General features: G+C 43.2%; 1 protein-coding gene across 1 annotated transcript in view; it reads left to right on the top strand.

The window, feature by feature from the left end:
* Window positions 1–13,432, top strand: part of PLEKHA2 (pleckstrin homology domain containing A2) — a 105,119-nt gene that overhangs the window by 28,631 nt on the left and 63,056 nt on the right. Inside the window, exon 4 of the mRNA XM_040346242.1 lies at window positions 11,173–11,221. Coding sequence (XP_040202176.1) covers window positions 11,173–11,221 — 49 coding nt within the window. The remainder of the gene's footprint in view (window positions 1–11,172; window positions 11,222–13,432) is intronic.

Raw genomic sequence — 13,432 nt, 5'->3', positions numbered from 1 at the left:
TACACACGATCGGATATCTGATGGAATCTAATCCGATGGATTTTTTCATTGGATATCCGATGAAGCTGACTTTCATCAGTCTTGCCTACACACCATCAGTCAAAAATCCAATCGTGTCCAAACGCGGTGATGTACAACACTATGACGAGCCAAAAAAAAAAATGAAGTTCAATGCTTCCGAGCATGCGTCGACTTGATTCTGAGCATGCGTGGATTTTTGACTGATGGAGTTCCATACAGACGATGTGATTTTTCTATCGTTTTTTTATCCATAGGGAAAATGCAAAACATGTTCTATTTTTTTTTCACCGATGGAAATCAAATCGATGGGGCCCACACACGATCGGTTTGTCCGATGTAAACAGTCCAAACCGATCGTGGGTACAGGGCTCTAAAGTAGCATAAAGCCAGTGACAGCTACTGGTTTAAAGATTTATCATTTTTTTTCCAGATTGCATAGCCAGGTAGCCAGATTGGCCATTTCTCATTTTTCCATGGAAGGTAGGCAAAGCTTGGTCATTAAAACCTCCCCCCCCTTCCCCCCGCCTTGGACATTTAGTTAGAGGAGGAGTATCACCATACTGATAAGGTCATAAGGTTATGATAAGGTTCTGCTCACTTTGCTCCCTCCTCAAGTCAGCAAGCTTCCAGGATTAGTGTTGCACCAAGCAATGCAGAGGAGACCAACTCATTCATACTACAAACCCTTCCTCTTCCAATGTAAGGTTTGCGGCTAATTCACACCTAAGCGTCACGTATTCAAGCGTTTTTAAGAGAAGAATTGCAAGTTTTTGCAGCTTATGTCAGGCTTTTTTTTAGGGTATATTCAACTAGATGTTGTGGATGAAAAAGGGGCAGAGAGCTGCTGTTTGAGCGGAAAACGCATAAGTAAATGCTTGAAAAAATGCTAGAAAATTAGCTCACATACTTTTTTGAGCCTCAGGCATTTTGCTACAAGCAACATGACAGATGTAAACAGATGTAAACGCTCCTCCCACCAATTAACAAAACCACCGCTATGACCCATACCTCACCCAACTGTTCAAGAATAGACAGACAACAACATTTGGAGTGAAAATTGGCCATAGTGGCCATTTATTAGCATATAACCAATAAAACACATTCCTTTAACAGAAACATAATAATCACAATGATACACAATAATCCAGGTCTTTGATCTTTGAAGGCACTGATGAACCAAAATTTGTTTTTGTATCTGTGTAACCACATAAAGGGTCCCAGCCGCGACACACCGACTCGGGGACAATTCCAACTCCCTACATTCTATGCAGATACCTCTATATCCATTCCCAAATGCCCAGTTAAACCTCCGTTAACTAGAATTTCACAGAAGGCCCCATACCATAGATGGTTCCCCGCTATGCCATATCGCTGTTAATTTAGAAGGCCTCCAAAGATTCCAACTGCCAGGCCACTACGCAGACCCGAACTTAGCAACTGGGAGGAAGGGAGGGTGGGAAACTTCTTCTTTCTGGACATCCAGAAACCAACACTAGGGGCCTGAGGGGATTTCCTGTTGAGTAGTATAAATTTGAGGGCATAGAATAATAGCAAGCCCAGCAAAGTTTTCATGGCCCTGGACATGACCAGCAGACGAACATGAACAAGACCCAGTATACAGACAGCAATAGATAATGACACCGAAACAATCTTAAGAGCCGGTTCACACTGGGGCGACTTGGGATCCGACTTGAAGTCGCCTCAAGTCATCCCAAGTCGCGCTGTCGAGAAAAACAATGCAAGTGAATGGGAGCGGTGTTAATACACACGACTCGAGTCGCTCCAACTTCAAAAGAAGTTCCTGTACTACTTCAATCCGACTTGTAGGCGATTTGTACCCATTGATTTCAATGGAAGTTGCCTCCAAGTCTGATCCAAGTCTGATCACTGTCTTAACTGAAGCGACTTTCCAGGAAGATAACATACAGGCAAACCCCTCCCTCCCCCTCCCTCCCCTAGAGCTGATTGTTGTTTGATTGGCCACTGGAAAGTCTCCTGTCCTGGAGACGACTTCAAGTCGTGTTGTAAATCGCCCCAGATTGCCCTGTGGTTCATGCTCAAGTCGTGTCGGAGTCGCCTCTGAAAGCTGCGCTGGAAGTCGTGTCGCCCTAGTGTGAACCGACTCTAACTGTGTGAATGCATTTGGATACATCTGTGAAAAAAGGTGAATGACTGGACATTCCCAGAACACATGTATAAATTTAGCTGGGTCCTGGTTGTACCCAAGTTGATCGATCAATCAACTTGGTACATTAGCCTACCCATTAAAGTGGCTGGAAACCCTTTACAACCACTTTTTGCTACAGGTAAGCCTATAATAAGGCTTATCTGTAGCTACCCCGGATATCTCCTAAACCGTGATATCCCCTGTATCTGCATGTGCCCATGTGAGTGTGCCGTTACCGGCGGCTCCCAAGCGCATGCACGGGAGTGACGCCATTACGGCTCCAGGCCAATCACAGTGTCGGAGCCCGTTATACCCGTAAGTAAGTACAGGAGCGATGTCGCCGGCCGGAAGGGGGGTACGAGGACCACTGCGGGGGCTTCAATGTAAGGTAAGTAATTCATAATGAGCTAGTATGCTATGCATACTAGTTCATTATGCCTTTGTCTTGAAGGTTTTTTTTTTTTTCCCTAGGGTTTACAACCACTTTAATGGTTTGAATCTCGGCCGGTGCTGAACCGGCTGAGAGTCAAACCGTGTGTGGCCAGCCTAAGGGCTCATTCATACGGCTGCAGAGAGCCATACATTGTCATTAGAATTGGATATTTCTGCACCCAAGAGTACAGTTGTCTGTACAAATCAATGACAGGCTGCTGTTGTACTTTGGTAACCACACTCATGAACCGGGCAGGTAGGAGACAAGGTGTTTTGCATTGTCTTGTGTTGGGGCAGTGCTGGAATAGCCGCCCAATGCAGTCCAACTGCACCTGGTGTGAACAGGCCCTAAGTGAGGCCTTGATTTGTCGATGCTGGTATCGTACTTCGTTCCCTTGCTTCTTGCCCATGTTTACTGTATAAGTCTAAAAGTATGGAGGAACCCTTATTAAATGTCAGGAATACACAGATTAGCAATATTCACATGACAATGGAGAAATCCTGGAAGGCCTTAGTCATCGTGCTATTATCACCAATCTTATCTTCTAGTTTATCCGTGATCACTTGGGTACTTCACAGTGGGATTTTCTATGAGGACAATACCCCTGAGCCTGCTGACAGCAGAGGGGAAAACCATAAGCTGGACAGATCATCGAGCCGTCTGAGTAGGCACAAGAAAATGCTGTGAGCCACGAGAAGAGGAAGTCTGTATGAGGAAGTGAGAGTGTATGAGCAAGCATGTCTGAATTGGGAAATAAGCCCAGAACATGTTAGCACTTGTATAACTTAGAGATTATTTATGCCTTTATATTAGGGGGCTTTGTCAGTTAATACAACATGTTGCTCACTGGCATTATGTATTATATATATTCAAATAAGAGTATAATTTGCAAATGTATGGCAATTTATTTGTCATTCTGAAAGCAAACACTGGTTTAGAAATCAAGGAAATGCTTTGGGCTGCTAACAATCATAAAATGCTTATGGCTATTAAAATACAATATATGCTTGGTTTCCAAGGATGAGGGAAAGTCCTATGAAGTCATATATATGGCCAGCTACATGCTGCTGTTAACCCATACCCATACCTCCCAACTGTCCCTGATTTCGAGGGACTGTCCCTGATTTGGAGCAATGTCCCTCTGTCCCTCATTCTCCTCATTTGTCCCTCATTTTGGTCTGATCTATATAGATGTATATAAAATGCACTTTTTATCTTTCAAAAAGTGTTCCCCAGAGCTAAACCTTTCATCTGATTTCTAAATTGCTGCATTTGTAAATTCCAAAAGCCAATATAAATAAATAGTAGTGGTAAAAAAAGCACTTGTGCGTTTGACCAATCTTATTTTTTTGTACAATTCTCCTTTAAGGGGGTGTGGCAAGGGGTGTGTCCTATGCCTGCATACTTGCTGATAGGTGTCCCTCATTCCTATTTCAGAAAGTTGGGAGGTATGCATACCAGGGGTATGACAAAGATCCGCTTGTGAAATATAAAGTGTATAACAGATTTATGTAGCGCTCACCCCCGAAGGAGCCGCTGTTTCGTTTAGGATCGGCCTATTTACGTTACCTTCTGACTTGGTCTAGGGGTGATCGCTGTGAGTGTGAATAAAGAGCAAGTGTCCAGAAGTCAATTAAGTTTCAATGCTTTATTCCAAGGCCCAACATGGCCAACATCAACATGGCACACAATAGAGGAAAGTTGATGAGCATAGAGAAACTTTAGTATCAGGCCTTGGATTTGAAAGAGAGCAAGCCTGCTCTCAGCAATAATGTAACCCAATCAGTCGCCACCACAATCAGGGTGGGTAAAGTGCCCCCGGACAGGCATCTATCACAGGCCTGGCAGCCGGAGCGCCACTTAAGGATTCACTGGGAGGAACAGGCCTCTGCCACAGTCTTGACAATTTGAGATTTGTGAAATTAGATTGAGCGAATCCTCCCAGTCAGTTCAGATAGTGCCACCCACTGACAGCTTGAGCATACCTGTCATGCAGTGTGGTGACTGGATCCGCGATGGTTCGTCTAGGCCTCCTGGACAACCTCTGATTCTAGGTTCTCCCGAGCCAATCCCCCATCGCACAGCTCCCGGCTTAGGATCCTCTCAGCAGAAGGTTGGGACCCAGCCAGTCGCTGGGTCCCCTCGCCAGGTTGGGATGAGGCTCCGCATGGTGCATGACCTCAGTACAGCAGGCCACGGTGGCGGGGCCCATGGATGCGCGCACCCTGAAGGTGGATACCGCACCTGGAACTCGGGTCCCGCACAGAACAGAACGGCCCAAAGGCGGTTGCCCAGATATATCCCCTCCCAGCATGCCCAACAAGGGAAGAAATCCTCTGATTGGCTGCTGGGAGAAGGTGGGTCTGTCAGAACCCCTCTAGCGCCAGCTACCGCCCGGGGGTGATAACGCACCCCCGGAGCGCAGACTGACCTACAGGACAAATTCTGAAATTGGCAACAGCCTAAATTTCCATAAACTATGAATGGGAGTAAACTAATCCTCCCATTCCCCACTAACTGTAGCGTAGCGCCCATACTGAAAAGTAAGGGGGTGCTACATGTACTTAAAGGAGAAGCAGAGGTACCTTTTAAAAATCTTGAATCCCTGTTGCTCTGAGTTTTCATCCAACCATACAAATAATAATAGATTTGTAATATAATATACTGTATTATAATATACCAGTGTTTTGTAATGTAATAGTAGTTTCTTAATCCAACGCAGGTTTAAAAAAAAGTTGTGCACTGGGATGTGTATGATCTGCAAATTTTATGTCAAACATCATCCAAAAGTTTTGCGTTCCCTTTTTTTTTGGATAGGGTGGGGAAGTTACCCTTGTAGGGTATAAATGCAGAAGTACTGTATATTCCTAACACTCATAAGAACCAAACAAGTGACTTGGATAAGCTGTGAAATGTCTGCAACGTTACAGAGCATGTTCAGTTGAATATGACCAACTTCTATTAGATACTACAGGTGGTTCTAGCCGTATTAGTGCACTTGCAACAGAAACAATTGAGTACTGTGCTCGATTCCTTTTTTTTTGCACTATCATCTAATTTTTCCAGGCAAGCTTTAACCCCCTGAGCAGTATTCCAGAGTCTGGCTCGGGGTGGAATTTCAGGACCAAAAGCGATAACCCCGAGCTAGACTCGGGACCGCCTAGAAATGTCCACAGTTACTTACCTTGTCCCTGGATCCTGCGATGCCTCCCCGCTGTGTGATCGAGCGGTGTCCTCCTCGCTCGATTCACAGTGCCGAGTGCCGCCAAGCTCCATTTCCCTACGACGTTACGACGCACGGGGGCGGAGATCGGCGCCAAATTTAAAAAAGTAAATAAACACAATGCATACAGTATACTGTAATCTTATAGATTACAGTACTGTATGAAAAAAATACACACCCCCTTTGTCCCTAGTTGTCTGCCCAATGTCCTACATGTACTTGTATATAATAAAATAAAAACTGTTATTTCTGCCTGGAAACTGGAGATTGTCCATAGCAACCAAAAAATGTCCCTTTATGTCAAAAATGGTTTTAGACAGCTAAAAAACAGCGATAATAAATTAGAATCACTTGCAGAATTGAGCGATAGTGATTTGTGGGAAAATTCGTCATTAAAAAATGAAAAATAATAATTTGTATTATTATTATTATTATTATTATTATATTATTTGTTATAATTATTTATATGTATTTATTATATTATAATTTATGATTTGGTATTTCAAATTTTATTATTCCCGGGATGTCTACTAGAACTGTTCAGACCAGGGGTGCCGAACCTTTTGAAGAGTGATCACCGCTACTCTATAGGCCAGGGATCCTCAAACTACGGCCCTCCAGCTGTTGTAGAACTACACATCCCATGAGGCATTGTAACACACTGACATTCACAGACATGACTAGGCATGATGGGAATTGTACTTCCTGAACAACTGGAGGGCCGTAGTTTGAAGACCCATGCTATAGGCCCTCTGATACGCCCAGATGGAAGGGGACGAATCCACTTCTATTTTATTTTAAAAAAAAAGATCGCATTGGAGGTAGGTGGACGTAAACAGACAAAAGTCTATATAGGTAAATAGAGGGTCCGATTGGTTCAGGCCGATCGTGTGAAAGGAGCCCAAGACCGCTTTCATGAACTGCGGTTTGACCGCACAGAGGATGCAGCGTAGTGCATCTGTGGCTTTCCTGCAGGTTAGATGTACTTAGCCATAGACAAAGACTGTGGCAAGAGCTGGCGCTGTATAGGACGTATCGCCTAATGGGGATCTTTTCCACATACACTTGCTTCCTCTACCACCTGCTTCGTTCACAACACTGATGCTGTGGGATGGCAGTTCGGCAACCCGCCATTCCAGAGCAGGAGGTCACAGGCTACATCATAAGACTCCATGGGCCACATGTGGCCCCCGGGCCACTGTTTGGGCACCTGTGGTTTAAACCTTGAAGAAGGGGGCACACCCCTAAAGCTTGTCCAGGAAAATTGGATGTTGATGCAAATAAAAAGTATTGTGGACTGTACTCAATTGTTTCAGAAACGACAGTATATAGAGTTGGGAAGGTGCAGTGCCTGTCAGGTTTCTATTGCCCTTTGGGAAGATTTTCCCTAACTTCTTGTCTGGACAGGAAGTGATGGGAAATCTCTCCAATGGGAACGCAGGCAAATACACATTTTAGTAACATGAGGAAGGCTTAGCGTTGACCCAGTGAAATATGCACACCCTAAGGAGGTGCCACCAGAACAGGAAATGAGGGAAAACCTCCCCATGATATAAGTTTGGCTGGAGATGGGCTTTATAAGGGATTTTGCATAAACTCTTCTAAATACTTATATGAATGATCTTAGAAATTAGGAACCATGGGCCAGATTCACAAAAGAGATACGACGGTGTATCTCCTGATACGCCGTCGTATCTCTGTGATCCGCCCGTCGTAACTATGCGGCTGATTCATAGAATCAGTTACGCATAGATAGCCCTAAGATCCGACAGGTGTAATTGACTTACACCGTCGGATCTTAGGATGCAATTCTAGGCTGTCCGATAGGTGGTGATTCCATTGCGGTCGGCGTAGAATATGCAAATGACTAGTTACGGCGATTCACGAACGTACGCTTTACCCGTCGCTCTAAATTTACGTTGTTTCCGTCGAGATACGCCGCGTAAAACTAAGGCTGCCCTCTAGGTGGTGTAACCCATGTTAAGTATGGCCGTCGTTCCCGCGTCGAAATGTTTAAATTCACGTCGTTTGCGTAAGTCGTCCGTGAATGGCGCTGGACGCCATTTACGTTAACGTCTAAACCAATGACGTCCTTGCGACGTCATTTAGCGCAATGCACGTCGGTTAATTTGACGGACGCGCCTAATTTAAATGGTGCCCGCCCCATTTGAATTAGGCGGGCTTGCGCCGAGCGGATTTACGTTACACCGCCGCAAGTTTACAGGTAAGAGCTTTGTGAATCAGGCACTTACGCTGTAAACCTGCGGCAGTGAAGCGTAAATGGGATACGTTACGCCGCCGCCGCAGCGTAACGTATTTGTACCTGAATCTGGCCCCAAGATTTCAGAATATTTTTTATTGTGTCACCAGCTTATGATCTTCACAGCCAATCCCAGTGATCATGACACCATAAAAAGTGCAAGGCACTTAATAAAAAGTATCAGAAATCATAGCAAATAATCCGGTAGATGCCTCTATACCTCATCCAATCAGAGACTGCTTTGCATTCAGTCAGAAAATGCAAAACATGTTCTGGATGATCACTGGAGTAGCAAAGTAATTCTTCAGTAATTTCCAGCTTCCAGGAATATGCATCACATTGATCCAAGCTGGACCTGTGTAATTATGTAAAAAATACCCATGCATGGAATTACTCAATTACATCTTTAAAGTGGATGTAAAACCGATTCCTGAAATTTGAGCTGGGCACATATATCCGCAGTATTTTGTTATCTTTTTTTTTTTTTTTAATGAGCTAAGTCTTATAGCTATCTTCTGAACGGTTCCTCTGTTATCAGCCTGAGAACTCCTGACATATTTTTTTTTACTTTTTAGACAAAAGCAGCCTGAATCTTTTGTCAAAGGAGGTTGCTAAAATAGAGTAGCAGAGAGCAGCTCCTATAACAAAACAGCTCTGAGAGTCTCTGCCTATGAGGAGAGGGGGTGTGTGCCTTTCCTCCAATCAGCAATTTTAGCCATCGTGGCCATATGCCCAGACATCACACTCTGTGTTAACCAGGAAGAGAAAATCTCCGAACAAAATCGGAACTTTCTAAACAGTATATAAATGTGAACACAGCAGATATACATACAGGTATAAAACCTACATTATGTGGGGAGATTTGGTTAGTCTGTGTATCATCTGAGACTGTTCACTTCACTGGGTGTGTGGAGGGTTTACATCCACTTTAATGAAAGAAATGTGAGATCTGATGGCTTCTGTACTTATATCATCAAAAAAATAACCACTAACCCCTTGGGTACTTCTATGCGATGTTCCTGGATACCCACCTTAGTAGCTCCTGGGGTCCCCCCTTCCACTTCATTTAAGTGTTGATGGTGCAGACACACAGCTTGTAGCCTTTGATTGAAAATGTTAATATATGACGTGATAAATTAATACTCTTTAATAGCCTTCCTGAAGAAGTTGAATTGTCCATCAAACGCTTTGAGGGATCTTGAGGTTAATACCTTTGATGTACATCTGTAAATGTGTATTTATTTAGCAAGCATAGAAATGTCTTTGCAGCTATATAAGATGTTATTATGAACCCTATATTGGAATCTTGAAGTATGTTTTATATACAGGCATAGCACTTTTTTTTAGGTGTTTGTTACCTTTTAATAAAGGAATTATTTCGTACTGAATACATCCTTTTTCCTTTTTTTTATTCGGGATGAGAGAAAGTTTTTTGGAATCCTCATGGCTTCTTTTTTTTTTTTTTTTTTTTTTTTTAACTGCAACATTTTAGAATGTGGGAAAAGCTTGAAACAAATGTGTTTTTTTTAGTCCAAGGTCTGCTTTAGCTGTTCCCTGCGCTGTCCGAAACTGGGGGAAAAGTTTTTTGGCTGGCGTTCCATTTTCAGATGAGGGTGGGGCAGTGGGGAGAGAAAGCTTACATCACAAGACTAACTTCCCGTCTCTTCACTTATTCCACACTACTTCCACCTTCTATCTTTAGTCTTTTCATCCTAAAATGTCAGCTGCAGTGAATCTGTAAACTTCATGACAAAGTTAGAGACATACTTATTCATATGACATAATTTCACATTTCATGTCACCAGAAGACAGAGAGAGGGAACATTTTCCAATTAGGACACTTATTCCTGTGACAGCTGTCTAATAGAGATTTCCCCTCAATTTGTAGAAATTAAAGCTGGCCATAGATGGATCAGAATTCGACCAGTTCAGCAGGGACTAGCTGACTTTCGATCCATACGTGGCCATTCCCAATTGATAGAAGTTGATTGTGTGGATGGGGGAATCCGTTCTTTTTTTTCATTGTTTTTTTTTTTACAGAGTCATACTTGCCTAGCTGGATGCAGCATCAGTCCGATGCTGCATCTGTCCCCCGTCAGCTATAAGACTGAGAACCGTGCGATCGAACATCGCCAATCCTTCGGTTCTCAGGGCTTCCTAAGCAGAGAGTAGAGACTTTCGCGCTGGGCTGTGAAGGGGGCGGGAGCTCCTGGCTCAGGGTGCCAGTCCAGGCATGTGGACGGATCCTGACTTCATTGTCGCAATCTTGCCCGAGCCTGGACCTCCTCTGTGACATCAGGCTTCAGCCCGCAATCTGCTGAAAATGGGTCACAGGAGTGCAAAATGAACTGCACTCCTGTGCTCCACAGGTACAGCCAAACAAGCTTTGAAGGAAAAGAACAGGTTGAACGAAAGAAAATTCTCCCATCCACACATTTAAGGTAGATGGGGGAATCCCTCCCTCAGAGATGTTGTATTCTGACTATAGCTGGTGGCATCGATCAAGCAAAAATTTCCCAACAGGCTGGTTGTACAGAAGTCGATTGACAGATCAACTTCTGTACAGCCAGCCTGCCCAACAGTACCTGCTAGACCGGCCAAGTTTCGATCCATCTATGGCCGAATTTATGGTAACTTCACAGGGGGTCCCTTTTCTGTCTAAATTTTTTTTTTACGTCTGGGCATTAGATATTCTAAATACAGACCCTGGAGGATTCCCCAAAGCAGGGTGTGGGGGCTAGTTTGTGTTAAAATTGGAAGTTTGCTGAGATCTTATTAGTTGCTATAGGTAACTGAAAAATTCATATCTTCCAGGTCCCATGAATGTGACTTCCAAGTGTTTATGTATTCGGCTGTAGATAAGGTTATCACACCGACATACCGCCTCTATTAAAGCCTAGTGCTGAGTCATAGTCTGCGGGTGTGTAGTGAACAAATAAAGATTACCTTGTCTCTTTAAATAGTTCTTTAACACATATATAAACGAACCTTCCTTCATTTTATTGCATGGATAAATGTCACATTCTCTAATTGGTATTGAGTTAATAACCCATCTTGTTTCCCGTCAGGTTGGCACTGCTGCTGTGAAACAAAAAGCAAAGATGACATTTTGTTTTGGTGAGGAAATGTTCTTGATTTCACTGTAAAACCAGAACCTTTATACCTCGGCTTTTATCTCTGCTTGCTTTATCTTCTCAATTTCTCCTCTAAACGCTGTAAAATATTACCATGAGATAAGACAAAGGAGCTGGTGGGCGTTAATGAGGTTTTCCACTGTCAGGCAGAAAGAGGAAACCATCTTCATATTATGAACCCCCCCCCAGTCCACCACTGCACTCGTTGGCTCACTCAGAACCCCCCTCCCCTATAAAACACTGAGTTGCAACAAGGAACCTTTGTTGGGATTCAGAAAGTGATGTGTCGTTCCTCGGTACTGAAACTCATAGGATCGCAAAGGGACCACAGGCCAGGCTGCATCCCTGGGCAATGGTGGTGGCACAACAGCAGCACTCATAGGGTTATGAGTGGGGAACTGGATAGCTTATGAGTGGGGAACTGGATAGGGGGCATAGATCCTTTACTTCCTCCATGCAGAAAGTGTGAAGTTTAAAGCAGAACTCCACAGGCTTTGGTGACCCCTAAGATCCCTTCTTCTGGCTTTATGCAATTATATTATTGTGAATTGTTACTTTGTACCTCTCCTGGTTCCTCATTTCCTCCCCTCGTTGAAATGCTAATTACTGTACATTTATGGTTCCATTCCTGCAAGGTTTTTAGGGGTTCCTTGAGCAGTGATCAATTTTTGCCTCTCAGATAACTTACCAGCGACACCAATGTTTAACTGACCGTCAAAGTAATGAGCATTTTTCCCACTGACCACCAATATACTGTAAGGAAGTCCTCCACCCACCAATCTTAAGGGGTCCATCTCTACTGACCACCAATCGAATGGGCAAACCACTCACCACCAATGTAAATTGGCACATCCCTGACCATCAATGTAAGGGGGCAGTTTTCCTTCAAACCACCAGTGTGAGGAAGCACTACAGTTTTCACAGCCTGCATTTCTTTCTGTTTTATTAATTTAATTTGTTTCATCTCATTATTAATATTATTGCATATATTTTTGCTTTATAGAATAGCCCTTGGTGTCAAATAGGCCACAAGCACACCACATCCATTATTGTATTACCGGTACTTTTTCTTTTGTCCACAACTTATCATTTACATTATTGTCCTGTGAGTTGTAGATATAATATTTATTGACAGGGGTTCCCTGAGCCCTAAAAGTTATTTTAGGGGTTCCCCACTGTTAAAAAGATTGAGAAATGCTGCTATGGAGTGTCACTCGACTGACAGCTCTGAGTCTACTGGGGCTGCTGACATCAAATCCAAGATGGCGGCACCCAACAGCAGTCTCTGAAATGTTGGATGTTTTATAAAAGAGAGGCCTTTATGGTTAATATCACACATAAAATATATTAAATGCACATATAATCCTGGGGGACGATTTTTATTAAAATGAAGCAGGGTCTCTTTAGGTCATGTACTCCAAACACATAAGGACATTCAGCCTCTTAGGTGTTTGAGTGTTTAAAAGTAATACAGAAAGAGGGTCACCCTCACAGCCAGGCAGATACCATTTTGAAAGGAGGTCATCACTGCCAGCATACATATTTCTCTTATTGCAGGTTTACTTTAAAAGTGCACCTGTAGTTATGCAGAAGATTATATGTTGCAGGAGGAGGACAGGCAGTAGCATTGATCTTGTGTTTATTTTCACTCCAGTTATGAAGGCTTAGTGTATCCTGGCAGGGTAATGTAGAGACCATGCTATGAGCTATGAGTAAGAATCTTACGATGTGAAACATGTTAGCCACTTTTTGACCTGTTGTCCACTTTTTCATTTTTGACTGCACTACTTTGGATTATGTTTTGATTTGATTTTATCCAATAAAGACGTCATTTAACAGAGTGCGGCAGTCCAGGATTTTTTTCTGATCCCATACACCTGTGCAGAGCCAGCACCTGTCGGTCCAATAAGACGGAAGCAATCTGAGGGATCAGTAGCCTTTAGAGCGGTATTATTTCTTCATAGTGTAGAGACCAGACTCGAGTATTTATTAAAATAGAACTATAGGCAAAATTTGTTTTATTTTGTGTCCCATTGGGGATATTCACCTTCACTTCCTGTTCCATAGCAAAACCAGAACTAGTGTCCCATTGGAAAATTTCCCCTCTACTACTTTCTTTAGAGACAACCCCAAATTTGGAATTTTCTTTTACCTTCACTTTCAGTATTACAGTAAATAGGACAAATAGAGAGGG

This window comes from Rana temporaria, chromosome 3 (genome assembly GCF_905171775.1).
Source record: "Rana temporaria chromosome 3, aRanTem1.1, whole genome shotgun sequence".
Classification (NCBI taxonomy): Eukaryota; Metazoa; Chordata; class Amphibia; order Anura; family Ranidae; genus Rana; species Rana temporaria.
The sequence above is the reverse complement of the archived record's forward strand: the minus strand, read 5'-3'. Positions and strand labels throughout refer to the sequence as shown.